A 27,531-nucleotide genomic window follows, 5' to 3' on the forward strand; every position below is an offset into this window, starting at 1 on the left:
TGTGTAAGCAGCTTATATAGCTTGCTATATAAAGCAGAAAGAAAAATAAGGTAGTTGGAAATTATGATGGAAGAAATTATTCTGTTACACGTGAGAGAGACAGAAGTTTTTTCCATTGAGATTGCTCCTCTTGTGCAGTATACAAATACAATACAGCATATGCACTGTAGGCCTTTTGTCAGATGCAGTCATGTCTCACCACATAACTGAAGTTTCAACAAATGAGCTTTTCCCCCAGTAATTTATTCTGTAGCCAGGCCGTTTCTTAGCCTTTTCTCTTTTTCATGCCATGCTGTGGCATGAAAAATCACCTTTGCATAAGGACTGGAAAACTTCAGTCCAGTTGGAAAGCTTTTGTAGCTGTATACAGTATTGGAATGGAAATACTTCAGTAACCTTTCTGAAAGTCATTGCTTCTACTTCTATAATTAGCCACACTGGAGAGAGCAAAATGCTCTTTCAGATGTAGTAGAAACCAAGTAGATTGAATAACAAGCACCTAAGTTATTTAGCAGCTTTCTCCCAAATATGCTGGTCCCTGTAGTAGTTTGTAGCTCTGAGTGGATAAGTACCTGTCAGCTTCAGTAATAAATGTTGAGCTTCTTAGTTAAAACTTTGTTTCTTTGAGATGTCACTTATATAATTGCGCTTGTTTTCTATCCAGATAGTATCTGCAGTGCAGTATTGCCATCAAAAGCATATTGTTCATAGAGATCTCAAGGTGAGTAGGGAAAAGTGTGTGGTGTGTGTGTGTGTCTGTCAATCAGTTTATGTACTTGTGGGTGGCATCTTTATTGTACCTATAAAATGTAGCATATATTAAGCTGTTTGGTTTTTCTGTTTTTTTTTTCTTGCATTATAGCAAGTTTTGATGAATGTTTAAGGTATAGAACAATTTAAAATTAAAGGAAAAGGATTTGTAAGGCTTCTCAATATTGAAATGTAATGATTTCTGAAAGATAATCTTTTAGCCTCTGATCAGATTTAAATCTGATGCAGGTCAGTATTAGCTGAGAGGATTATTATTATTATTAATTTTTTAAGTGCTTTGATACAGGTGTGACGAGTTTTGGTCTTGAAAAGAATGAAATATCGGTTGTGATGAAAAAACTGTGCCAAGTTGCAAAGAAGCCATATTACAAAGTGGTATATCCCTTCTTTAAACTGTGCCTTTTGTATTAATAATGTTGCTACATATCCTGCTCAAAAAAAAATAGTGAAAAATGTTTAAAGGTTGTGCGTATCACCAAACTTCTGAAGGAATGTCATGTAAAGTATGGATAGTGAATGTTCTTGTTTTTAGCTTAATAGATGAAAATGTAAGTTACAGCACCTCAGGATGAATTTCTGTGGAGAAAATGGATGGTAATAACACAGTTTTCAGTTATCGTAACAGCTACAATAGACTAAAGCCATTGTACAGACTTTTTTTAAAACAGAATATATGAATGACAGACATATCAAAATACCTTGCAAGGAAGAGAATTTTAATAGATGTTTCAGCTTTTTTCATCCTAAGAATGAGTAAAAACGGGCAGTAGCTTTTTAAATCAAGTGTTTTAAATTAATTTTATGAACCATTCTTTCTCTTCCAGGCTGAAAATCTATTACTAGATGCAGATATGAACATTAAAATAGCTGACTTTGGTTTTAGCAATGAGTTTACAGTTGGAAATAAACTGGACACCTTTTGTGGCAGCCCACCATATGCTGCTCCAGAACTTTTTCAAGGGAAGAAATATGATGGACCTGAAGTAGATGTTTGGAGTTTAGGTGTTATTCTTTATACCCTTGTGAGCGGATCTCTTCCTTTTGATGGACAGAACTTAAAGGTGAGTCTGCGTAGAAAATGTTGGCTTTCAGAGGGCATGTTTACCTAATGTTTTAGTTATGTGCTGCTTACAACTTACCGTACTTCTTACTCTTTTACCAAGGAACTTAGAGAAAGAGTGCTAAGGGGAAAATACAGGATTCCTTTCTACATGTCCACAGACTGTGAAAACCTCCTCAAACGTTTCCTGGTGCTAAACCCAACGAAAAGAGGCACTCTAGAGGTAATGGCACAAATAAACTGCCTCAGTAAGCTAGGCATTGTATTTTTCAAACTTTATTTTTGAGCTGATCAATAGGTTATTGTCATGCTGTTCATGAATAGTTTATTTGGAGTGGGTTCCAAGGGGATTGAGTAAAGGGCATGACTTTTGTTTTTTAAGGTTTCATTTGCAGGGATTGCAAGACATCTAACCCCACAGTTACTTCCAGAATGAATGAGACATTACACAGTGTGCATCATGCAGTTTTTCATGATAGCTAGTTTTTGGATTCCTGCATTAATGGGTGATCTACCAGGACTTAACATAAGTGATCTGGAAGTATTCAGTACTAGGCTATGCTGTAGTTGCTTTCTGTCTGCATTTTGTACTGTCATGGAGAAGAAAGGTGAAAATAATACTGGCTTGCGTATGCTTCCATAGTTTGGTATGAATCTACTAGCTAGACTTGTCAGAGAGGTAGCACAGCTTCTGGTCTGTGTTGTTGGGCTTTTCACTCTTCAGCTTTGTGCAGCTGATTGGAAAGTGGCTTGCCTTGATGTGCATGGTTCTTTCTCCTCACTGGAGCAAAGCAAAACTTAGAGTAGGGACCCATTCTGAAAAAGAAAAATGAGAAAAAGCATTACTGTTGATAGATCGGGGAGTTGTTTTTTCCACAGCTCATTTTCTTTGCCAATAAGTATATTATAATAAGAAATGTTTTTCTTTATAGCAAATTATGAAGGACAGGTGGATCAATGCAGGGCATGAGGAGGATGAACTCAAACCTTTTGTTGAACCAGAACTAGACATCTCGGACCAGAAAAGAATAGGTAATTGAGGATTTTTCAGAATATGATATATTTTTTTATTTCTTTCCACCACTCTGTATTTGTTTCCCATTTGGGAGAAGTAACTAATCTTTTAATATTGATGTTTCATCAAGATTTTGTTCTCACACTTAACTGTTTCGTTCTTTACATGTTCCATTCTTTCTCTTGAACTTAAACACGTAAGCATCGAAGTGTTTGTTCCTTACAGAGTATGTATTTGTTTTTAGATATTATGGTAGGAATGGGATATTCTCAAGAAGAAATTCAAGAATCCCTTAGTAAAATGAAGTATGATGAAATCACAGCCACGTACTTACTGCTAGGAAGGAAATCATCAGAGGTAAGTATCACTCTTCCAAATGCAAAGAAACAAAGGAATTGGTGTCCATAGCAAAATCAGAAGCAAAAATTAAGTCAGTAACTATAGACATAAAATTCCTGCAATGTACACAAGTCCAGTACAGTGGAAATCACTTTATTCTGATCATCAGTGTCAACTGAACTGTCCAAATGATGTTGTGTGTGTTCTCAGCATGATCTGATTCAGTAAACACTTGTCTTTAGGCTCCCAAGAACTGTTCTGCTTGGTGAGCAGGTATTCCTCTTAAGGATTGTATGACAGTTACTATATTCTCTAGTCTATGAGCTCAAGCGTGAATGTGCTAGTTACAAATATTTTAAGAGAACTGAAGAATAGGACTGATCACCCTAAAAACATTCTTGCATTGTAGATTACTTTTCCATGTGATGCTGAGAGGGCTAGGCATCAGTAAATTGCTCTTGGTTCCTCTGCTGGAGGAGTTGGTATGGTAGCTTGCTACTGAGTGTATCCTCTCTTCCTGTTAAAATCTTACAGAACTGAGGAGAGAGGATGGGAGGTATAAAGATTGGTTTTCTGTATCTGGCCGTCCTTTCAGGAGCTTCAAATTCTGCTGTGCTTCACATAAAGCTTCAAATAAGACTGTTACAAAGAATTTAAGAGAAGTTGGAGTTGGCTTAGTGAGGCACTGATGCTCGGGCTCCTAAGCAACTTCATGCTATCACAAAATTTCTTACATAGTAGAGGCATGTTGGTGGATGTTTAATCTGTTTTGTCTGAACTCCTTGTTTTAATATTTGTATTGTAGTTGGATGCAAGTGATTCAAGCTCCAGCAGCAATCTTTCACTTGCCAAAGTTAGGCCAAGTAGTGATCTAAATAATAGCACTGGACAATCTCCTCATCACAAAGTTCAGAGAAGCATATCTTCTAGCCAGAAGCAGCGGCGGTACAGCGATCACGGTGAGCGATTCTCATTTTTGGTGTTGTGGCATATGGTGACTGCTGGTCATGGTTGGTTTCTGAAATTGTCTCAGTCCCCCGAAGGTAAGGAGAAGGATGACAGTGTAGTTCACAGCACAGTGATTAAATAATTTATTGAATAACTAATATTTTTTAAAATCAGTTTTGTTAGAAAGCCTTCCAAAATAGCTTCTAGAGGAATGCTGAATATGTCAACTTAATTTTCTGTTTTGCCTTGTGTCTTCCCTTGCATTCCTGACCATTCTGGGAGCCTTGTTACACAAACTGAAGAGAATCTTGCAACAGCCTTTTTAATGAAAAGCTCAGCACTCCTCCCCCATACGCTTGTATGTCTGTTCAGCTTTTGTTTTTTGTTGACACTAGTAGGTCAGCTTGCATATAAAACTTGTAGAAATGCCAGTTTGCCAATATTTCTTGTATCCTGTTTCCTGAGGATAGCATCATTTGATTGTCCTGCAAAAATTAAATTTCTAAAGATCCGTGACTCAGACAAACTTAGAACGCTTCTGCTTTGTGAGTGTGCAAGACTGTGCTTAGGGTTTTCTAAATATCTTAAACATCTTCCTGCCTAGACACTACCTCATAAAAAGAGTCTCTGTTTGGTCTACTTGTAAATAACCCTAGTGCATTCAGAGGTTGCTTTTCTTGGGGAGTCTCTTGGGATGACAGTTGCTGTGTTTTGTGATACTGTCTTTTATTTTTACATATATGTAATGTATGTGTGTGTACACATACATACATGTTCTTCATTAGCTGTTATTGAAAATACTAACTAGAAGGTTAATGCATCTTGATGTATCCTCTTCTGAGGAAATGCAATTGGGAAAACAGAAGAAAACAAAATCCTGACATCCGCACAGGCTTTTTTTCCTAGTATCTAGGAACCTATTTATGCAAGTGGGAGTTTGGGGCTGTTGAATGGCTGCATCGCTCTCAGGTGTGTCAGAACAGTTTTCTGCTCCTCCCAGTTGCTCCTGCCATGCCTGGGGAGGTTTGTGGCAAACTGAAGCCATTTCTGGGCTGTTCTAAAAATGCAGCATGCAGGCCATTAGTACTGCTGGTAGTACAGGGCTGCATCTCCAGGTACATGTCTCAAAAATCCATTTTTATCAGATGTTAGCTTGTGTGTGTCAGGTTTGTGCTAGCGAAGGGTCATCAGATTTGAATGAGTCAATTACTTGTTAAGTGTCTTTAAGGTGACTCTTCAGTGTTGTTTTTTTTTTACCAAGCTAAAACAGTGTCAATACTCAAACACCAAAAGACTCCATAAAATTCTTAATTCTTCCATTGAAATCAAATAATATCTTCACCTAATAAATTCAAATAGTTGTTTGTTATGGCCCTCCCTGCCTTTAGCAAACTGAACAGAAGTGTTACATATCTTTGAATTGTAATACAAGGGAAGGCCTTGCTAGAGGTGACTTGAATTTTAAATTTGTCAGATTTTATCTAAAATTAAAAAAAAAAATGTGAGAAGGAAGGGGGAAAAACTTGCTTCAGGTTCCCCTTCAAAGAGCAAAGGCGAACATTAAGATACAATTGTTTAATTTCTTTTTCTTTTCACAATATTTTACTGTCTTCTAAAATGTGTATATTTAATAATTTAAAGAACAACCTTTTTCAATGTTGATTCCCAGTGTTTATTATTTTGATCCTTATATGTGTGTGAATAAATTTCCATAGTAGGGAAAAATATCAACTGGACTTTTGAGAAGAAAAATCCATTTTCTCTTTCATTCGTTTGATTTTTAAGCTGGACCATCCATCCCCCCAGTAGTGGCATATCCCAAAAGAAGCCAGACTAGCACTACAGACAGTGACCTCAAAGAGGAAGGAATTCAATCAAGAAAATCTAGCAGTAGTGCTGTTGCTGGAAGAGGAATTGCACCAGCTAGCCCAATGCTTGGAAATGCCAGCAATCCAAATAAGGCTGATATTCCTGAACGTAAGAAAGGTTCGGCTGTTCCTAGTGTAAGTAGAAGCACTTATTTATCAAAACCATTAAACACTTATTTTGAAGGGGGGGAAGTGCTAAACCTGCGATTTATCAGTGGTGTTGGCTTTACTTTTCATCTAATGTAAATGTTGGTATCTCATACTCTTCATAGTCTTGCCTTTTTCTTCCCTCATCAGTCAGCTACGCAAGCTATCTGTTAATATTCCTGAAGTAGTTAGTAGGTGTATTAGTAATTAGCACTAGCAGCTGTTAGTGAGCAGTAGTAGTTTGCTTATTAAAATAAAAACAAAACCACAAACATTTAAATAAAAAAAAAAGGAGGAAAAGAAATTTAACCAGGCTGTCTCCTGAAACTTAGTATGCGTTATATTATTTTTGATATCCCCAATTACTCTTTTGTGGCCTTTTGTACAGAAGAATGAGGTCCCTGTTTGTATTATCTTATTTCTTAGTTTCATATGTTTAAGGAGCCAGTTCATCTTTGTTCTCAAACAGGCTGTTCCAAGTCATAGTTACATATATAGGGATTTTCAAATAGATGTCGCTCTAAAAACTTCAAAGGGTGGCTTTCAACCTTTGCTTAAAAGCACAGTGTCTGACTTTATCCTTATGGGCTTTCCTCTATCACCAAACAACAACAACAAAAACCACACTAAGATGCATAACTAATGAATTTACAGGGTCAAGTATTAGGTGGAAGGGAAAAATCTGGAAAATCCTTGTTCAGTTTGGCTTTAACTTGTACACTTTGTGGTGCCTCTCCACGTGGCAAAGTTGGAAATGTGTTTTCATATAATAACTCTTGAGTTCTGTAACTTTTAGTTTCTAAAACTTTGAGATTTTTGTATTGGAAGATTTTCTTCTTTTCAGAAGTAACTTCCCAGTCCTTTATTCAATTCACTATGGAGTGATTTTCTAAGCTGTTATCCCACAAAGGTGTCTTATTTGGTCATATACTCAGCATCATTAGTTACAACAAAGGAGAACAGAACTTTGTGAGCTCAGAGATTTTTTGACAGTATGAAGTGATAGAAATGAAGTAAGATTTTCTTGTTTTTACTTCATTTTGGCTGCATATTGTCAATTGGATCAGTGGCTGAAAGTGACTTGGCTGGAGGATTTCAGTCAAAGAGATTCCTTAGGAAGACATGTCTTCTACTGCATCAGCTCTTTATAAATGTGAACGAGAGCTCATGATTTGGGTGGATCTTCTGATTTTTCTGGTCCCCTGCCCTTCTTGGTTTTTGATCAGTCCAGAAACTGTTCAGATTCTGTTTCTTCTTACGTGGCAGTTTTAGGCTATCAAGTCCCCAAATGGTAGAATTTTCAAACTGGACCTCGCTCAGTATTATCTGATGCCTTAATCAAGAGCTTTGCCTCACAGTTGCAATATGTTTTACATTTAGCCTCTATTTAGCATATTTTGATCTGCTCTGTTACAGTACTCCCAAATCATGGGGATTTATTCTAGTTGTTTTATTTCCAATTTCATACTACTGTAATGGAAGCAAAATTTGAGCTCACAGCAATAGGATACTTACCTCTTCTGATTCTGTGCGCAGCTCTGATCTTTTACGAGCAGTACTACAAAGTGAACAAAACTGAACATGTAGCCAGACTTTTGATGTCACTTGGTGGTTAAAATTGTCTCTATTTATAGCTCTTCATGTCACTATGCAAGCACCTTTTTACTTTTTTTTTCCTTCTTTCCCCCTCCTCTGTTAGGGATTAGTCTTTTCCTTACTGGCTTTTGGGGATGGAGGGGAGCACTGATTTTTTTACACAATTTCTAAAACTGATTAGAGAGTTCTGTTCCTTCTAGATTCATACTAATATTATAAGAAAGAAGGATGTTAGAGCTACCATATTGTCCTGATGTAGAAAAAAAGGTATTCTGAGGTGGAGAGAGGTGGTGTTCTTACTAAGCATTTATGTCCTAAAATCAGTAATATGATCAGAAAATCACTGAAGAGACAGCAAAATACCATGTTTAAAAGTAATTACTACTTTGACAGATACTGCAAAAGTAGTAGAACTGGTCTGCACTAGAGCTTTGTGTTCTCTTTTGAATTGTTAGGACCTTTAGCCAGTTGCGTGCTACTCATTTAACAACAAAGCTTACAAGCATGCACTTAAGGATAAGAATTATGCTTGTAGAGCTGATAACTAAGTCTGGTATTGGAGTTCGAGACTCCAAGCTGTACTTCTGAAGTTGAAAGAGCATGTGAACTCTTGCAAACTAAATAGTTCTGCAAGCTGAACAAATGTGTGTGAAAGAGCTTCAGGTTTACTCGGCAAATAACAAGTTAATAATGAAGTCCTGCTGCAGAGGATGCATAGTTAGCAGCAACTAATAATTCCTTGTTTATTACTCTCAGCTTCAGGTTTTTCCTCAGTGCTTGTAATAAGGCTGTCCCAGAACTCTTAGCGTAGAAAAATGGAGAGAAAGAATGGATGGCATGTTTGGAAAATGATTTGGGCCAAAAACCATAGTAGTGCTCTTAAGTACGTAGATTGATTCGTTGTTTTAAGTCAGAAGCTGATTCTTTGAAAATTTTTCATCAGTCCTCATCTTGCTGTCTCCTAATGTGAAAATCGCCCGCCTAAACAGTAAGCATAAAACTTACTCTAGGAAGAGAGGAGGACTTTGTACCACAAATTCATCCTTTATGCTGTGATGGGACTTTGTATATGTGCTCAGAAGTCTTAAAATGCACCTTTGCACTGTCATCACCTCCTGAAAAGAAGGCACCCAATGCCACGAGGATGAACTTAGCTCAATTCTGTCTTGTCATTCCATCAGTGTGTGTGATGCTGTTGACACCAGTTTCAGGCGTCCTGTTCTGTGCACCTGTGCAAGTTAGTCATGTCCAGAGATCAGTAATCTACAGACTGGCTGAACAAAAAAAAAAAAGTCACAGCTGAAGAGCTGCCTAAATCAAATCATGAAAGGTTGTACTCTAAAAAGTGTAAAGGCTCCTGTACCTAAAGACTGTATTCTTGCTAAAACTGAAATTTGAAAGCTTGAAATGCCTAGATCTCCTATCACAACCTCTGAAATCTGAGCCAGACAACACAAAGTATCCCGATACTTCTGTCTTAGAACACAGGCAAAGACTAGAAAAAGAGCTGGGTAAGTGCTCAGTTCTGCTAATCTAAAATATTCTTTATGCTCTTAGTACTTTTTAATGCCAGGAGATTGCGCAATTCACTTTTTCATTTCTGTTTGTACGTTCATGTAAAGACATTTAACAAGTTGTCTGTCTTTTAAATAGACGAGATGACTTCATTCCTAAATCCGCAACTCAGGAATTGCGCTACTTGAGACTCACTGACTGTATAGTCAATATTTTGCCTTAAGGCAGCAAAAGCTGTGTGTATAGAAGGCACAGGAGGAGCATTTTCTTGTTGTCAAGAATATTCCACTTAACAGTTTTATTTCAGGTTTGGAAACAAAAAAGGTTTGGGTACCCTCCTTCTGTGCTTGAACTACCTTTTCCCTTTTTTTATCCTTCCTCCCACGATGCTGTAATGTAACCAGTTTGTGACATGTTTTCTTAATGCTATTTTTAAAGTCCATTGAATTTTCCTTGCCTATCATAGCAGTAATTCTTCAAAGAACTCCAAAAGGTTAGTTGAGCATGAAGTCCCCTGCCTGACTCTTAGTGGCCATCCTTACTCAACATGTGCTTATCCAGGTGCTGACCAGTCATTCCCTTAAGCTAGCCTCCAAGATGTTCCCCAGCAGTGATGTTTAAAGTTAATATCCTATTTTGCTTCCTGCTTTGCCCCGTGATCCTTTTCTTTAAAGAAAATTTCTAAAGGTTTTTTCTACTTTCCAACCATATGCAGTTTATTGTGTTATGTTCTTGGGGTGGGGAAAAAATATACGGCTTGCCAGCTTTTACTTCCTCTACAACCTGGGGGTGCATGTTTATCTGGACCACCATACTTTCCCTACAGTAATTGCATCTAACATTTTATAATTCTGTTATCTGTGAATTACCTAGCTTCTCAGTCGTTCCTGGAAAATTGACCGCCAACTTGGGCATATCTCCACCCTCTTTCTCTGTAAAGACAGAGGCAAAGTAATTCTATTTCTTTTTTCCCCTATAAAATAAGGTCTGTAGCTTAAATTCCCCTGGTTCTCTTGTCCTCAATGTCTTATGCTCGTATTTACATGTATATTTTTATAATGTCTTATTAAAATTCTCTGCTATTTGTCTCTTTAATTTGACTTACTCTTCCTTGTTTTTCAAAACTTGTCGAGTGTTCTATAGTATTTTAATATTTAAAAGTCTGTGTTTACTTTCCCACTGAATTTTACCATATCTGTTTCTTAAGCCTTCACTTTTGCTATCTTGTTTAAGGATATGATCATAACTTAAAGGGAAATTCCACAATCTACAAGTGGTAAAGTATTTCAAAAATAGGCTATAAAGAAAGACTCTCTCAGGTGAATGATGTACATGCTGAGAATTTGTAATTCAGAACATTGGTAATTAAAAACTTTAAGCTATACTAATTCTGAGCCATCAACATGAAATACAAGAACAACTTGATTTCTTTTTTTTATTTATTGCATTATTCTTTAAAAATACTGGAAGGTGTTCATGTTAGTTATTGAATTATTGCAAGTTTTATAACTGTGTAGAAGTAGCATGAAGTAAAACAGCCTTAAATTATATGTAGTCTTAACACTAGAAAAGCCTTTTTGCAGGGAGTAACAAGCCTATGTTTTTTAATTGTAGAATAATACTGCCCCTGGAGCAATGACACGGCGCAACACATATGTTTGTAGTGAAAGAACCACTGCTGATAGGCATTCAGTGATACAAAATGGCAAGGAGAACAGGTATATGAAATGTCTTCATATGGTGTACGTCCCTTGTCTTCACTTTTCCAAAATATTGTAATGCCTAATTTAAAAATCAATAATATTCTAGAGTAATTCCTAAAGGTGAGTACAGATCTTTGGTTATGGATCACCTGTAAGTATGTTTGTTGGTTTTTTTTCTATGCTTAATTCATGCAGTCTTTATACACAGAATGAAGATCCTAATGCTTGGTTAAATACATCTCATATTTGTACAGCCATCATCTTAAGTGAGTGATTAACTCCTGTGGTCAAACAACATAAACTTGCAGAAGAGGCTTATTTAGTGTCAAGCTACAAAGTATATCTCTGCTGGGCCATTCTGTTTTTACGTTTCACTCTAAACTGTGCTTGCAGTTGTGATTATTTGGAATTTATTTTTTTTCCCTGCAAAGTGTCAAGGAAAAAGTTATTTTTTTTAAAGCGAAGATGAAATAGTGATAGGCCATTATCTTGAACTGATAACGTTCAGTAGTGATATTCTTGGAGTCTAATTGCTTCCCAGTATTTACAGAACTCATCTTGAGAAGGAAAGCATTGATGTCTCCATATTCTGAGTGGAAACAGAGAGGAACAATATGTTTACTGTTACTTTATTGAAAGCCTGACTGGAGCGTGCAGTGAAACTGGAGTCATCTAACACAAGTGTTAGCACCACAGCCACCACTAGTGCCATCCTTTCCTGGGTACCAAGGACTGAGGGGAGCTGCAGAATGTAGATATTACAGTGAACATAGACATTATCTGTAGAGTAACGCTTGTGGAGAATACCACCAAATTTCCTGGGTGGCAGAAGTGTTTTAAGTTACAGCCAACTGTTCTTCACAGAATTTTTGCTAGTGTCAAAAGCTGGTAACAATTGAGTAGTTGACTGTTGCCAGGAGAGCACTAACATAGCTAGTACTTAACAAAAATGCTTAAGCTTGGAGGAGTGTATACCTTCTCCACTGTTCTCCAGAGTTTTCCCTGCCCCTTCCTAATTTTAGGATACATAATAAAATGTGGGAAGAAAATACTTTTTTTCTTCTAGCATATATTGAATTTGGTGAAAGATTTGCAATTTTTTGCACATATTTTTTTTCCCTTTCTTTCGAAAGCATATTAGGAAGAGTGATGAAGTTGTGATGTTGAATGGAAAGTTTGTCCCTTGTTTGACCTCCGGAGCCTAGGGTAAAGAACATGATTTTGACCCTCTCTCTTCCTCCTAGCTTTGAAGAGTGCCAAAAGTCTTAGCTGGCCAGCTGGGCCCACAGTCAACTGTCTTGTGAAGTACAGCACAGCTATTTGGTACTGTCTCTTAGTGTGTCTGTCTCAGACTTCATTGGTTAGTCCTTGTTAATGTTACCAAGTTTGTTTAGATTGAAGTTCACCATCCTTTATTTTATTTGAAATGTTAATAGCTTTTTTCTTTCCCAACGCATTTTGAAAATGAATCTTTGTCCAGAATAGTTTTGATCAGATTTGATTACTTGATTTCTTGGTTTGTTAATAACATTTTTGTTCATCAACTAATATCTTTGCAATATCTTGACAATTTCTTTATTATATTTCTTCCAAGTTATTATTTACTAGGAATGCTTGAGAATCAGGTATGCTCTTAATTTAGGAATAACGTCATACTGCTAAGGAGTTGTTTTTTGGAGTTGTTTTTTTCCCCAGCCTTGACTTTCTCAGCAAACTACTGTCTCTCTAGTTTGTCATATAATGGTTTGAAGCTCAGAATTTACATTGTGTACTTGGCAACTGTGTTCTATTTTAGTTCCATAATTGGTTATCCTCATGTAACTTACCTTTTATTGTCAATACAATAAATGGTATCAAAACATCATTTGCTCATCCTGCAAACTCTACCTCTGTTTGGATCACTTAAAATGTTCGAGCATTTATATTTTGGCTATCAGGAAAAAAATTTACAGCTTTTATCTCATGTTTTTGCTTACTACTTTCTTGACTCTTTATAGAGGGTTAAAGAAGATAAGGAGACTGTATTGCTAATTGTTTTAGAGTTGGAGACTTCTCATTGTCTGAAATGCTTCAATGTTAAACTGCACGTTCATTTTGGCACAGTTCCAGAGTTCTTGTAGAGGTTTGCAGAATTAAATCTGAATGAATCTGAATTAAATCTGAATTTTGTTGCTGTAACTGGGCAAAGGCTTGACTGATCGCATGAAATGCAGACCTTTAATGCAGGTTAAGCAAACATGCCTATTGATGGGACTGGCTCTTCAGAATGAATTCTGCCTTTCTTCAGGTGTGTTTTTGTAATATCAATATTTTTCTCTCAACTTGGTAAAGAGTAACTTTAGAAACTTGTAATTTTTTTTCTCTGTGAAGCAAGATCTGAAGTAGATTCTAGGCTTAGTAAAAATCCAAGGTCTTGTTAAAATTGCTTTCTGTGCTTTTGAAATGTCTGTTGGTAGCAAATGTTAAAGGCAGGAGTAATTACTTTAAATGGTTTGTTGCAGATTGGATTTTTGATTTTCTGTAGCTAGATGCTAACAGTGACCCAATTAAAACTTGGGAGACGCTTTAAAAGGCAGGATGCACAGACTTAGTCTCCAGTCTTTCTGTAGAAAAGGTAAAATGTTGTTCTGTTTTTATTTTACACACTGAATTCTGAGAAGGCACTGGTTTTGGAGGTATGGAAACTTTCAAGAATCGGTAGTCAGTCAGTGGAGCTGATGTTCAAGAAAGCAATCTTGAAGACCCCATGCCAGACTGATAGAAAAGGGTTTTTAATTTCACATCCCTACTTCAACACATTGTGTGGCCAACACAGGTATTCTGCTGGAGATGACTCTTGGCTCTCCTCCAAAGCCTAAGCATTAATTAATGCACTTGGGGACTCATTAAATGCTCTTCATAATGATAGGCAATTGCTTTAAATCATTTGTAACACAAATGATTTACAACAGCCTCAGATTTCAATAAGCCTTGGTGCTAATTGATGAATTTTAGCTTCCTGTTTCTACGTTCCTGGCTGGTAATCCAAGGAAGTTGATCTCCAGCAAAGCTTCAGAGAAAGAACTTTCATAATTTAGTATGTGCTCTGGTACCTTATTGATACCTTTAGTTACCACATCGTTGGAGGTAGATGACTAAAGGTGTCTAAGGCGAAGTAAAACCTGTGTCTAATGTGTTGTAAATCTAGATTCTTTCTCTTTTGTCCTTTGCAACAGACTGGTAGGAAAGGAGCTATAATTGTGAAATGCTTGAGTGGCTAGTGACCAGATATCTGAGGATTACTTTACTTTGGGGTGTTGTTTTTGGGATGAATGTTCATTTCCTTGGAATTTCTTAATACCTTGCTACAATGTAGAAGCTGGATAATTTTGCAAACCTGGTTTTAGCGGTGATTGTAGCTGGCATCTTGCTGGATTCAGCAGTGTAAAGAGATGCAGGCATGACTCACATGAAGTTGTTGTGTTTTAACTTCTTCAGGACCTACAAAAGGGAGCACATTTTGTTAACTATTTTAGCAAGGAGTTCTGATGTCTGAATTCTGGGGTATTTTCTACTAGTAATTTGAGAGCTAGGTCCAAGAAATGGGTCAGCTGATAATCGTAGCTGAACTAGCATTCTCCTCTCCAAAGCCTGATGGATCAGAATGGCAACGACAGGACTTGAATATGAGTATGTATAGCCATGAAGGAACTTGTAAGTGAACATACAGTGTTATGAAATGCACTGACAATTATTGATTTCTTAACCTCAAACAACATTTTGGAGTTATAACTGACTTACTCTTAAAGCAAACTTAAGATGTATGATGTATCATGTGGCCTCTCAGGTTTCTCCCATCCCCTTTATTACTAGATAATATGAAGGCTGCAAAGAGTGTTTTGGCGCAAAGTAAGAAAAACATTTGATATTTCTATTTTACCATATTATAAAGCTGACAGATTACTGGCCAGTACTGTAGACCTTCCTTCAAATCCTGAACTTTAACTTGAAGAATTCAGGGTTCATAGCCAACCAATGAGATGCTCTTCAACAGTCGTACCTTCTCCTTCAGAGAACAACAAGAGCTACTCGTTTCTTCCTATACGTGCAGGTTGATTAATAGTAGCTTTTTTGTTTGGACATCTCTGGACTTGTTAAATGTCATGATACTGTTCTTGGTTGTGCCCATGAAGTGTCTGAGTTGTTAGATGTAGGTCCCGATGCGAATGCTTGTCCGACTTGCATTGATTTCTCTAAACATGGATACTTTCTGGAAGCAGATTATTTCACTGCAGTAATGGAGCTATCTTTGGTCAATTTTGGAAAGTGCATTCATTGCTGTTTTTTTTTAATGCATTTCTTTAATGTTGAGACTGATACAAATTACATTAGTACTTTATACTTGTGCATGAGCTCAGAGCAGTGGGTTATTCAGGTTCTGTACATTTCCCCAGCTAAGGAGGGTGGCACTGCTAACTAATGCTATTGATACGAGAATTATCACTTCACAGATGTCAAGTGCTATACGTAGTGAGGATGCTTTCTGAGAGGAGCTTAGAGTAGTTACTGCTGTTTACATATAAGATGGCCAATAGAGTTCATGTTCTTTCACAAACTGGTTAATAGAAGGAAAAGTTTGCTTTTTTTTCTATGCAGTAGCTTGTTGTTGGTCCATCACGCTCTTCTTTCTGCCTCTGCCTGAACCCAAACCCCCTCACAGCCTGACAGAAATGTTCGCTTACGCAGCTAGCCCTGCTTCAGTTTGTACTACATCCTTCTCCAGTGTTCGGCTGCGACATCAGAAGTCGATGTCCATGTCAGCCTCTGTGCACACGAAGATGATGTTGCCTCCAATAGACAATGGCGCAGATAACTTCAGGCCTATGTAAGAACCTGAAATCGTTGTGAAACTAACTTATACCCACTGCTTCTTAACTTTGTGCTGTGGAATTTTAGTTCTAGAGTGTTCTAGTATATATTGCCCACAAGATGTGTGTTTCCTCATTTCCAGTCTTGTTACATTTGTCTTGTGGTGTGTCAGGCTGTCTGTGACATAATCCTGCAATAATGAACGTTAATTTTTTTTTAGCGGTAGGAGTATTGGACATTCCCTATTGTCAAAGTTTGTTGGGAGACTGTAATCTGTGTATTCTGAAGGACTTCACTACTTGGAACCGTTCGCATGTAGAGAATTTTCCGTAGGATATTTTCAAATTAGCAAGTTTTTCAAAGATGGATAGAGTGTGGAGGGAGAGGTACTAAAGTTATGCATTGCTTCTCTTTCCTGGAAGGAAACTTTACTCATCTATTCTTTTATCAGTCTTCTCAGTGAAACACTGTATGCCTAGTTTATCTGGTCTTTTCCAGGATACTTGTGTTGCATTTTTCTGCCTATGTAGGTTTCTGTTTCGACAGCCTTTTAATCCTAACTTACAAATTTTGATTCCATACAGTGCTGTAATAGTGTTGATATTTCCAACCCTGGCCTATAAAAAAGTGTCTGCTTATGCTTTACTGTAGAACTTAGTGTTTTGTGTTTCCTGCAAAACTGTTATGCTTCCGTAAAGAAGTTCTAGCGTTGTCTTTTTGTTTTCTGCTCTAGCACTATTCCCGATCAAAGAACTCCCGTTGCTTCAACTCACAGCATAAGCAGTGCAACCACACCTGACCGTATTCGTTTCCCCAGAGGAACGGCTAGTCGGAGCACTTTCCACGGCCAGCTCAGAGAGCGTCGCACTGCTACCTACAACGGACCCCCGGCCTCCCCCAGTCTGTCCCACGAAGCGACGCCGCTCTCTCAGACTCGAACCAGGGGTTCCACTAATCTATTTAGCAAACTAACTTCGAAACTAACAAGAAGGTAAGTCATTTAGAGCAGTGATGCTGTCCAGGAATGTTTTCTTTTTGTCAGATAGAAATTACCAAGTAGTTCATTAGATTGTTTTGTCCACATTCCCTGGTCAACAGCTTAGCCGTATATCTGCAACTTAAAATGCACCTGCCTATGTTTTTTTCAGTTCTTTTTAGTTACAGAAAGCCATTTAGTTTTATACCAGTTGATTCGATTGCTAAAATCTGAGACAGCTTGGTCTGTGCTGATTATTCTGGGCTCATAGTCATCACGTCTGGGGTACAAATGTTGCTGGGATGAAATACTGCAGCTCAATTCAAAAGCTGCTCACTCTGTCCATATGGTCTTTCAGTAGAATGTATAAACTAGGATCCCAGTCTTGATATTTAATGTGATAGAAGCTCAGGCTGTTTCTCCCATCCTCAGGTTATTGATGGTTCCTCACGGGTAGAAATAGCACAGGTGAAAGGATAGGGGCAAGAGACAACAATTCCTTCTGGCAGCAGCACTAGCGTAGGTCATCTTAAAGTAATGGCAGTACTACAGTTTCTATCTAGGCAGCAGTCTGGTCAGGCCTTGAAAGATTTAATCCTATTTTGACAGTTCATGTGCAGATTCTGGTTTTGGTGTGAAGATGTGTTGGGCTAGCCAAGGCTTGGCTTAAGCAGTTGCTTATTCCTGACAGTTTTTATTCTAATTGGATTCTTGGTTTCAAATCTGTATGATTTCATTAGTTCCCACAAACACTAAAATAGTCGGGGTGAGACTACAAGGGGGGAAAAAACACCTATTTTCCTTACATATTCATAACCTGTGGGTTCATATATCACATACATATATCACTCAGATATCCACAATTTGTGTTTGCAGAAGTTTCTTTATCTTTGTTTTAAGATAATCTCCATACTTTTGTACCCTCCTCATCATGTGAAACTTTTTGAAATACATCATTCTGATCCTGGTATGCTTGCATTTATTTTAGGCTTATCATATTGGCATCAAGCCATTTCCCTCCTGTACATTCTGTGACTGTACATTGCCTCTCCCCCCAGCATCGTCTTTCTAGTCTCCCATTTCTACAAAATAATATTAAGCCAAACTCCCAATTTTTCACAACTGGCTGATTGCAATTTAGGGAATTTATTTATTTAAAAAAAAAAAAAAGGCAAGGGGAAGTTCGAGTTCTGTGAAAAATTAAAACAGGACAGCCTAGCACTTTGGTAAATGTTTTATGCTACTCAGCATTCTCAGCAAGCGCTTCTCTGGGAAATAATGCACTGTAGGAAGTTACTTTTTTTTTCTCTTTAGAGATAAAAGATGAAATTCATTTTTTTTCTACAAAGCCTTATGCTTTTTGTCAAGTGAAGTCTTAATCAGATGCATCCTTTTGGCACGTCTTTCCCTCTATACTTTTGTTTGTAATACCCTTACTTAATTTTCCATCTGACATTCCAAATGTGGACACTCAAACTGTGAACATGCAAGCTTTTTACTTGTGCTGCTGGAACACAGTATTTATCATTCAGTGTGACGCACTTGTTTAGACAGCAGTCAAACTTCTATCGTTACTTCTGATTTTCAACTTCTGCAGTGCAGTGTGGTTTGCTTTAAAAAGTTTTTCCCCCAGTACTTTTGCAATAGTTTAAATTCCATCTGGACTTGATTAAATAACCATGCAATTATAACACAATAGCACTGCTACAGATGGTTAAGTTTGCATTTGGAGGACCTCTTGCAGTTGGTGCTCTGTTATAGTAGGTACAATGTACTCGGGAAATGGACAGTCCCATCAAAGTATACACAGTTACATTTCTTCTCTTAAATTAAAAACAAACAAAACAAAAAAACATTATTTGATTCTAGTTTCCTCTATGGGTGATCAAAATCATTCTGCTTATTAACTACGTAGTTCTGGTGTAGGCAACAGTTACAGCTTCTCTCACTAAATTAGCTAAGTATTTAAGGCAGTTTTTAGCACAACATGGATGACAGTGTTAGGAAGGAAGGAAGAAATCTAACTTTGAAGGTACTCAAGGTCTAATAGTAGTTGGAGTTACTGATTTTACTTTCTGTACGAATTAAGTGAGGAAAATCCAAACAAGTTTTTCTGTGACCTTGCACATTTTTAGTTTTAAGGGATTTTGAAACCAGTACGTATGTTAACATATAATAACTACTGGTGATGTATTTCCTAGAAAAAATAAGTTTGGAAGTATTCATGCTAAAAAAACAAAAGTTCAAAGTCTTCAGACCTTAAATCGTGTGCCTAATTTTGGAATGTATTGAAGTGTAATTTCAGTGTGCGTTTAAATAAGGTCTTTTTGCATGCTTCACTCTAAATGGATTTTTCAATTTATTTTGTACAAAACTTTTTGTTAATTATTATTTTGGCTTAATTTCTTTTAGAAACATGTCATTCAGGTTTATCAAAAGGTAGGATTTATTTATATTTAAAAAAAGCGGCTCCTGCAATTAACAACAGATTTGGCTTTCTAGCCTTGGTTTTCTGAAAACTAAACTTTCTGCTGAAAACTAAATACTTTCTTTCTTGAGAGGAAAGCATAGAATAAATCCATTAACTCATGATGATTTCTAAGAATCTGTGGCACCTGTATAACAAGATGCTAAGCATGCCTTGTGAATTCTTCTTTCTTTGATAGAGTTGGTAGTACCAAAGTAATTCTGTTCTTCGTACTAATACACTTAGCATGCTTATGTTTGAAAAATGAGGTGTTTGATAACAATGATGAAAATATAAACAAAACATAATGTTACAAGCAAATAAAGGTAAGTAATGCTAAACTTACATTCTCTGTTTTATGGTATTAAAAAAAAGTCATTGTGAAGCATTGTCTGTAGTTGATACAGTAGAAAGCAAACTGAACATGGCTGTGAATCTAACAAAAAACATGGCTGTGAATTGTTTTATATGGAAGATTGAAGATCAAATAACTTTTAAAATGGGATGCATTTGCTGAAGTGAATTGCAGCTGAAGTACAAGTAGAGCACTTCAGTTACAAGCAAAGTATAATGTTTATACTAATGTATTAACAAAAAGAAAAAGCTGAGAAGTGTAATTCACATTTCAAGCCCAAAGGATTGAATTTAGCCTTACAATTTGGGAATGCTATATCTTTTTAATCCATTATGAAGCATTAAAGTTGGTTATACAATTTTGATCTGCATGTGGATTTTCCAGCAGAATCTTCATTATGTATCAGCAATATTCAGTTATGTTGAATCATTCCTTGGAGCTCCTTAAAGGATGATGCTTCCAATTTCCAAATATTGATCAAAAACAGGTAATCAGTGCCAAAAAAGTAATCTGTTTATCTTTCAAACTGTAAGGCTTTGTACTACTAATTTGAAATTAGTCAGACCATTTCAAGGAAGCATTTAGTATTAGGAAGACCTAAGATACATTAATAGCTGCTTAAATTTGGGTTTATTCTGTTCATAGTCTAAAGGTACTCCCCCTGGCTAAACAAGTAAATCTCATTCCACTTTAATAATTATCAGGGCACTTCCAAAAATGACAATGTTTAGAACTGATGTTGGTTGGGTTGGCTGGCACTGTCACAGCTAGCTTGAGAAAAGGAACATGCATGAACTGACAGTTAAGGAAAGGAAAGATCCAACACAGTATAGAGATGAAACTGAGCAGAGGCAATAGTTCTAACCCATCACGCATAAAGAGCTACAGGGCACATACCATTTGGTAAAAGGGAGCTTTTGTCTCTGTAGTTGCATTCATTTTAAAACAAAGTATTGTGATCTGCGAAACCGCCACAACTGGATGTGTGTAAGTTTGCTATTCTGTTGCTCTGAAGAAATATGAAAAATGCTAAAATGAAAAATGTTCAGATTTAAACTGGAACGCTACTCTTCAACTTTGAGATTTAAAAAAGAACAGTAACTTCTAATTATTTTTAAAAAAATCTTTAGTTGGCCAGAAATTTTAGACTATAGTGGAAATACATTCAATGGAAGCTGCAGCAGCTGTCTTTTCAATAAGAGATTTGCAGAGTCTTATACCACCTACACAGAACCAGACTGTGCTTTTTAAATTCTGTTTTACATGTGCATTGTATCCCTCTGCACCTGATGCTGTTTGTAGGTACAAAATTAAATTGAAAATGTTATTTGTTAGCATTTTTTTCCTCTTTCATATGCTATGAATCTCACCTAAACTCACTATCTTTGATACTGCAAGAACTACTGTAACCCACGTGTACAGTACTGCAGCATCATTCCTGAGGAGCTGAATAAAAGTAGATATACAGTCATTCCTTCTTAAACAACTTAGTTCTACTAGTGTACCTGCTACACAGAGCTACTATATACATATACATGTGTGTATATATCCATATATGTGTGTATATACATATGTGTATATATATTTGTATACGTGTGTGTATATATGTATGTGTATATATACATATATAAAACCTTGTACTATGCACTGTGCTTGCCAATATGCATATTGTGGAAAGCTAACTTTTTTTCTGACAGCAAAAATCACTTTCTGTGTTCTAGATTTTACCGCAGCATCTTTTGTCCATTTCCGTAAATTAGCGTGATTTTAATCTTGCCCTTTTTGCTGTTTTTCTATATCATTTTAGACAGTTCTCTTTTATGTTTAGTTGGATTTTTAACAAAGAGCATACAAAGATGTAAAGAACAGAAAACACAGCATAACTCAGGATAGATATATGGAAACATTCTTATTTTTGAAAGCCTTTCAGAAACTCTATAGCAAAAAAATAATAATTTAAAAATAAAGGAGTGTTACAGGCATTGCCTGACAAATGAGAACGTAACTTTTCTATATATTTGTTCCATTCTCAAGACGAAGGAGCATCTTGGTCCATAAAATTAATTTATGTAACAATACAAGCAAAACCAGAAAATTTACAACGTAACACAGCAACTTGTGGTTTCTACAGAAGTGACAATTGTGTTAGCAGTGAGGAGCCCTAAGGGCTGCATCTGAGCTGCAGACCCACCAAAACAATACTGGCAGCACAGGAAGTTAATGTTCCCAAGGCATGAGTGCTGTGCTGTAACCATTTCCTTCGTGAAGGAGGGAGCATCTACAGAGATGGGCACCGCTCTCTGGCTGGTGTTTCATATTTGAGAGTGAGTGTCACCGAGTACAAGTGCCTGGTGCTAAATGAGTGGAACACTGAGGCACGGAAAAACTTAATAAAGTAAGATTTTTCAAAAAGGTTCCCATGAAATAGTGTTATTATTTAAAGGTGGCATGTGTTTTTTAACTAATGATCTTTCTTTAATTCAGACTACAGTGTTTCAGAACCTGAACCATTCAACCTAAAAACGTCTGAGAACATAACTTCCTCAATCTTTACTGGACAGGTGCCAGTAACAGTAAGGCTATTTGTCATTGGGAATTCTGGTTATCATCCCATTTTCTACAACCTTTGGCAAGTTTAAAATCAAAATAAATTGAAGTAAAATGATCTGTAAATGCTTGCAGCTCTTAAAGATATTGCCTCCACTTTGTAGGAACACAATGTCACTTTAAAGTTCAAGTACTCTTAATTTCTCTGTCGTGCAGTGTCATGCACACTTGTTTGCTTTCCCTAGTAAAAAGAGCCTCTCTTTCCAGTATCTGGAAGGTGTGGTGGATTTGTTCAGTTGATACAAATAATAATTCTTTCCCTGCCAACCTTCTCCTAATTCAGTCTTACAAAATTCTTGTAAAAGATGAGTTTGTGGATTGTACGTGCAGACCTAATCAATCTTTTTGTTACATTCTCTGGTATCCACCATAGCAGAGTAGCACATGATCTTAATATGCATACCTAAATGATCATCAGTGCTATTGATGTTTTAAACTCTTAACATGGGTTTCAGAAATCAGATAGAAGTACTGGCTGCAGTCAAGTAAATAAGGAAATTGGGAAGGCTGCAGCCTTTGAGTCGGTCATCCTTCTGTGTTACTGCGGGGAACAACTGGAAGTTTCCCCCTTTAAGAAGGTTGAATTTTAACACTTGAATATAAAAATGTGATGAAAATGACTGCCAATAAAGCACATTTGGAAGTGCTAGATTTATTTGGGGACTCGTCAGTTGTTTTCTTCTCACCATCTTCCTTATGTATCCCTTTTGCATGTTACAGCATTTTATTAGTCAATGGAAAACGTTTCCTAGCAGAGGAACCAGCATCTTACCCTGTGCTGTGCAGTACCTCACAGAATAGGGTTCTGGCTGGATGTTCTTGTGATGAGCAACATGATGAGTGACCTAGCTTTTCTTTTTTTTCTTTTTTTTTTAACCTATATTTATATTGCAGTATGGATTTTGAACTCCATCTCCTGCACAGCAAATGTTGTCACTGCGTTCTGCAGTGCACTCTTGCAGTGTCTGTTCCATTGCAACAAGACTGTACAGAGCAAGAGTGCTCTTTCCACTGATCTTAAAGGCCTGTTTCCTCACCACAACACCTTAAAAGGAAGAAAATGAGGAAATTAAGCCTTGTGACACCTCACGCAACCTAATACAAATATGATGTGCATCAAAAAATAAGCTTGTTGTCCTACATTCTTGTCCCTAGACGCCTGATAGCCAAAGTGTTTTAATATATTTACTTTACTGGGTGAAGCCCTGTACTAACTCGGAGTAGCATCGATAAGAGTTTTATAAAGATGGCTTCCCTACAAGCAGAATTAACACTGAGATGTAGAGACATTGTACTGCAATAATAGGAACGTAGAGGAAGATGATGATTTTCCCCGTAATTCTCTGTGATAACTGGGTAGTGGTATGTTAGTGATCAGCAACTTTAAGCAGTACAAAAAGAAAGCTCAGGCTTTCTTTTGGATGTAGAAGATGCATCAGCATGGGAATTAATAGCTATCACAGCATGAGAAATCTCAGATTTACCTCTAAACTTCTGTTAAAATATATATGTATGTTGTTCTTTTGTTTTAAACGGTATGGTATTGTTTAAACATCTAATACTTTGGTATTTGGTGTGTGTGCAAGCATCGTGATTTTTTTTTTAAATAAATAGCTTAATGATTAGGAGCTATGTATCATTTAGCAGGAATTTATTAAATGATAAAGTAATTTTAATATGTTGCAATTTTAGTTTAATGTTTTATACTTTTAGTTATTCAGCTTTTTTAATGAGTTTTACCACGTTTTTATGTAAGCATACAATGTGAAATGTAGCTAAGGGTCTTTTTAAAAACTGTAGTTAATAGGCTTTGTTTCACTTTGGCAAGATGCTATGTTCTGAATTTGTTCTAATCTAGTAAGTTCATTACATCTTTGTTGCTTTGTATTTTAACACAACTTTGGTATGATTACAGTGTCTTTGAGCAACTATTCAGATATTGTATATTGTAGTGTAAGATTTGTCTTCTCTTTCCCACTTCCTTTTGCTTCTGCATTCTTTTCAATGAGGCTCCCAACTGAATATGAGAGGAACGGGAGATTTGAGGGCTCAAGGTGAGGGTAAAATTTTTGTTTAAAATGTTACTTAGGTGAGTTTGAACCTTTCTCCCCTTGATTATGTGGCACAGTGGCTTCAGGCAGCAGCTTTTGTTTTGTTTAAGGCTTTGAAACTAAACAAAGAAGCATTTTTGTCTGCGAAACAGCTATTAAAGCATTGACTGGCTTGTTTCTAAACTTTCATCTTTCATGTTGCCTTTTCCCTTGTGTTTTTTTTGCATTTTAGTATTTATAATTTGCTGTTGTCTTGTAGATCTGTAGGTAAATGGTGTCTAGTGAGACTGCAGATGTGTGGGATAACCGCTGAAGGACATTAAAATATATTTTTCATTTCCAAAATCACAAATGGCTGAGCTATTTTTCATGTTAAACTCTTCCTCAAATCTTCATATCAAAAAACACTAGAAATCAACAGATTTGTGTTCATTCCACCAACTGTTTTCAAGTAGAAAAGGCTTTCTGAAATATAATGAGCATTGAATAAAAGTTGGTGTTCCTCCCTCTATCCCTTTTGCCAGTTCTTGCAGCTTTATTAAATTAAAACCTTAAAAGAAAATACTCTTTAATTTGCTTGCTGATGTTTGTAACATCTGGCAAACCACATAGCTGGATTTGACAGCATAATCCTATGATTCTCACAGTTACTGAAAGTCTTTCTAATAGAATGTAAAATTATGAAATGTGTTATCTTTGTGATAGATTTATTTTGTTTTGACTTTGCTATTGCTTTTTGTGTAACTTTTTCATAGTTGTCTGCTTAATGCTGGGAGAAGGAAGGGATCATGTAACCAAAAATTCATTGCCAAATATTTTAAGAAAGAGTTTGACTTAATAACTGTAAACTGAACTTTGAAGTTCAACATGAGGCCTAAACTGCATGGTGTAGGGTCAATTAGGTTATGTGTTTTCAGAAAATACTAAAGCATTATTGTCAGTATATTAAAATCTCTTGCCCTGGGAACAAGTAAATTTGAAGAGATGACTGACAGCATGTAGACATTCCTAAAGTAAATCTGTCATTTTTTATCCTAAAGGTCCAAATGTAGCTCCTTACTCTTTAGCTGCACAACCACTGATTTTAATGAAAGTGGAAGGATCATTATGAACTAGAAATTTCTGGAACGTTTCTTTTTCATTATCCTGAATAACCTTATTTCTCCTTACCAAGGGAAAAGATTAAAAAAAAAAAGGCAGATTTGGGAGATTCAGCCTCAATATTTTGTGCTTTCTTAAAACTGCAGCAGTAATAGGAAAGTAGGAACCCTTTTACCTAGGTTCTTTGCTAACAATGTCAAGATGTTTAATAGTGACTTCCAACTTTCCCTCCTGCATTTCAAACTCCAAGGTGCTTAGTTGCGTAGCTTCTAGCAGTGAAAGATTCATCGCTTTAATACCAGTAACTAATGTAGGTAAACAAATCACTGACAAATTTAAAGACAGAGTATCTCCACCCTGTTGAAAGTAACCCCAGTACCCTACAATACAGTGGTTCTTCAGCGAACCTCTCAAACGCCTATCTGTGAAAATAGTGATTTCAGAGTGAAACCCATGTAGCCCAGAACTGGGTGGCAAGTGTTGGACCTGGGTCAACAGGCAGGTGACCCGGCACAGGGCCCCGAGCTCCATTTTGCTTCCTGCTGGTTGCCTCTGCGGAGGCACGCCATGGCCCTTCCAGCCCTTGGTCCCCAGCCTCCTGCACAGGAGGAGGTGCTTGTCGCCGTTGTGTTTGTGTGGGTACTTCCCATGGCCCAGCACTCCTGTGGGGCGGGCTGGGCGCCATTTTGTCACAATATTTTGTCACACATCACCAAGCAGCTGTTTGAAGTTCCAGAAACTTCTAGAACCAAGCTGATGCCAGGTGCCCCAGGCCACATGGCCCAAGAATAGGGCTTTGAGCAGCACCCAGCTTAAAACTGAATCGTAGCTGATGTGTGTAGTTTTACCACAGTAAGGTAACTTCCCTCATGCTCCTGACTCCAATGACTTCCAGTTGTTTCACAAGTCAAGCCTGACCTTTGTTTCAGTCCCAAACGCTAATGCTTTATCTTCACTGTGTGTTTGTGTAGCTGTGAGGAAAACGGGGCGCTGCTCACAGCCAGAGCCCCTAGACACTGCTTTTGTACAAGTAGTGTGTGTTGAGTGTGAGTTTGCTTCACTAACACAGAACTTGGAGGAAGTCTCTTGCCCTGCTAACTAATAAATTGCTGTCTTTCAGCCGCAATGTAGCTGTGGATCAGAAGGATGAAAACAAGGAAGCCAAGCCTCGCTCGCTGCGTTTTACGTGGAGCATGAAAACCACCAGCTCCATGGATCCCAATGACATGATGAGGGAAATCCGAAAGGTCCTGGATGCCAATAATTGTGACTATGAACAGAGAGAGCGTTTCTTGCTTTTCTGCGTCCATGGAGATGGGCATGCGGAAAACCTTGTACAGTGGGAGATGGAGGTGTGTAAACTGCCAAGACTGTCCCTGAATGGAGTTCGCTTTAAGCGGATATCGGGAACATCCATAGCTTTTAAAAACATTGCTTCCAAAATTGCCAATGAGTTAAAGCTGTAACAAGAAAAATAGTTAAGTTGTAAATTAGTTAGCAAGTGTTTTTGAGAATTCCAATGGAAATGTATAGAATAACATTTAGGCAATAACTTCTGCATCCTTCTGAATAGTGATATTAAAAAAAAAGCTGCTGAGCTGGGAGGGAGAGTTGGACTTTTTTATAAGTGCACTACAGCATTAAAGTTGCCTACTATGTAAAATATTACCCCTTCTGCTTTATTTCCATTGCTCCTAAGTCTTTGACAACAAATTGAAACACAGAATATATTCATTTAAATATGCCTCCTGTTTGTGTGGACGTGTGAATGTACAGTATGTGTGTATAATATATAAAGTATTATATGTAAACAATTCATTTACAACATCGAGCTGTACCAGTACCTCTTTTTGGGCTAATTTTGGTGCTAAAAATTGAAATGGCCAAGGAGGAAACACTTGAGTTAATATTTAAAATAACTGAAGAGATAACCAGTAAACGCAGGTTTACAGTTCACTGCTGTGTTAAGGAAAAAAAAAAAGTGTGTGAAGGGTTTGGATTTACGGTTGTGAACATTATTAGTCCTGTTTTCTAAGTAGAGCTCATGAGATTATTAAAAGTTCACTTTTACTGAGTAAGTCTTGCATTATATTTTGCCCACCTATTTATTATTTAAGTCTGAATCAAAATTTTAAAATGTAGTTGATTTGTGCATTAAAATTTG

At 37.0% G+C, this 27,531-nt stretch overlaps 1 protein-coding gene across 16 annotated transcripts in view; it reads left to right on the forward strand.

The window, feature by feature from the left end:
- Positions 1-27,032, forward strand: part of MARK3 (microtubule affinity regulating kinase 3) — a 64,086-nt gene extending 37,054 nt beyond the window's left edge. For 3 of the 16 annotated variants that reach the window (XM_080596126.1, XM_080596137.1, XM_080596135.1), the window contains 13 exons: positions 665-721; positions 1,596-1,832; positions 1,935-2,054; positions 2,764-2,863; positions 3,091-3,203; positions 3,991-4,144; positions 5,919-6,136; positions 10,874-10,977; positions 15,662-15,826; positions 16,544-16,801; positions 19,199-19,225; positions 24,225-24,269; positions 26,488-27,032. In XM_080596126.1, coding sequence (XP_080452252.1) covers positions 665-721; positions 1,596-1,832; positions 1,935-2,054; positions 2,764-2,863; positions 3,091-3,203; positions 3,991-4,144; positions 5,919-6,136; positions 10,874-10,977; positions 15,662-15,826; positions 16,544-16,801; positions 19,199-19,225; positions 24,225-24,269; positions 26,488-26,833 — 1,944 coding nt within the window. In that variant the 3' untranslated portion in view covers positions 26,834-27,032. The remainder of the gene's footprint in view (positions 1-664; positions 722-1,595; positions 1,833-1,934; positions 2,055-2,763; positions 2,864-3,090; positions 3,204-3,990; positions 4,145-5,918; positions 6,137-10,873; positions 10,978-15,661; positions 15,827-16,543; positions 16,802-19,198; positions 19,226-24,224; positions 24,270-26,487) is intronic. The other 13 variants (XM_080596139.1, XM_080596128.1, XM_080596141.1 and 10 more) reach the window with 7 other exon arrangements.
- The last annotated feature ends 499 nt before the right edge of the window (positions 27,033-27,531 follow it).

This window comes from Anser brachyrhynchus (assembly GCF_964034855.1).
Source record: "Anser brachyrhynchus genome assembly, chromosome: 5".
Lineage (NCBI taxonomy): Eukaryota > Metazoa > Chordata > Aves > Anseriformes > Anatidae > Anser > Anser brachyrhynchus.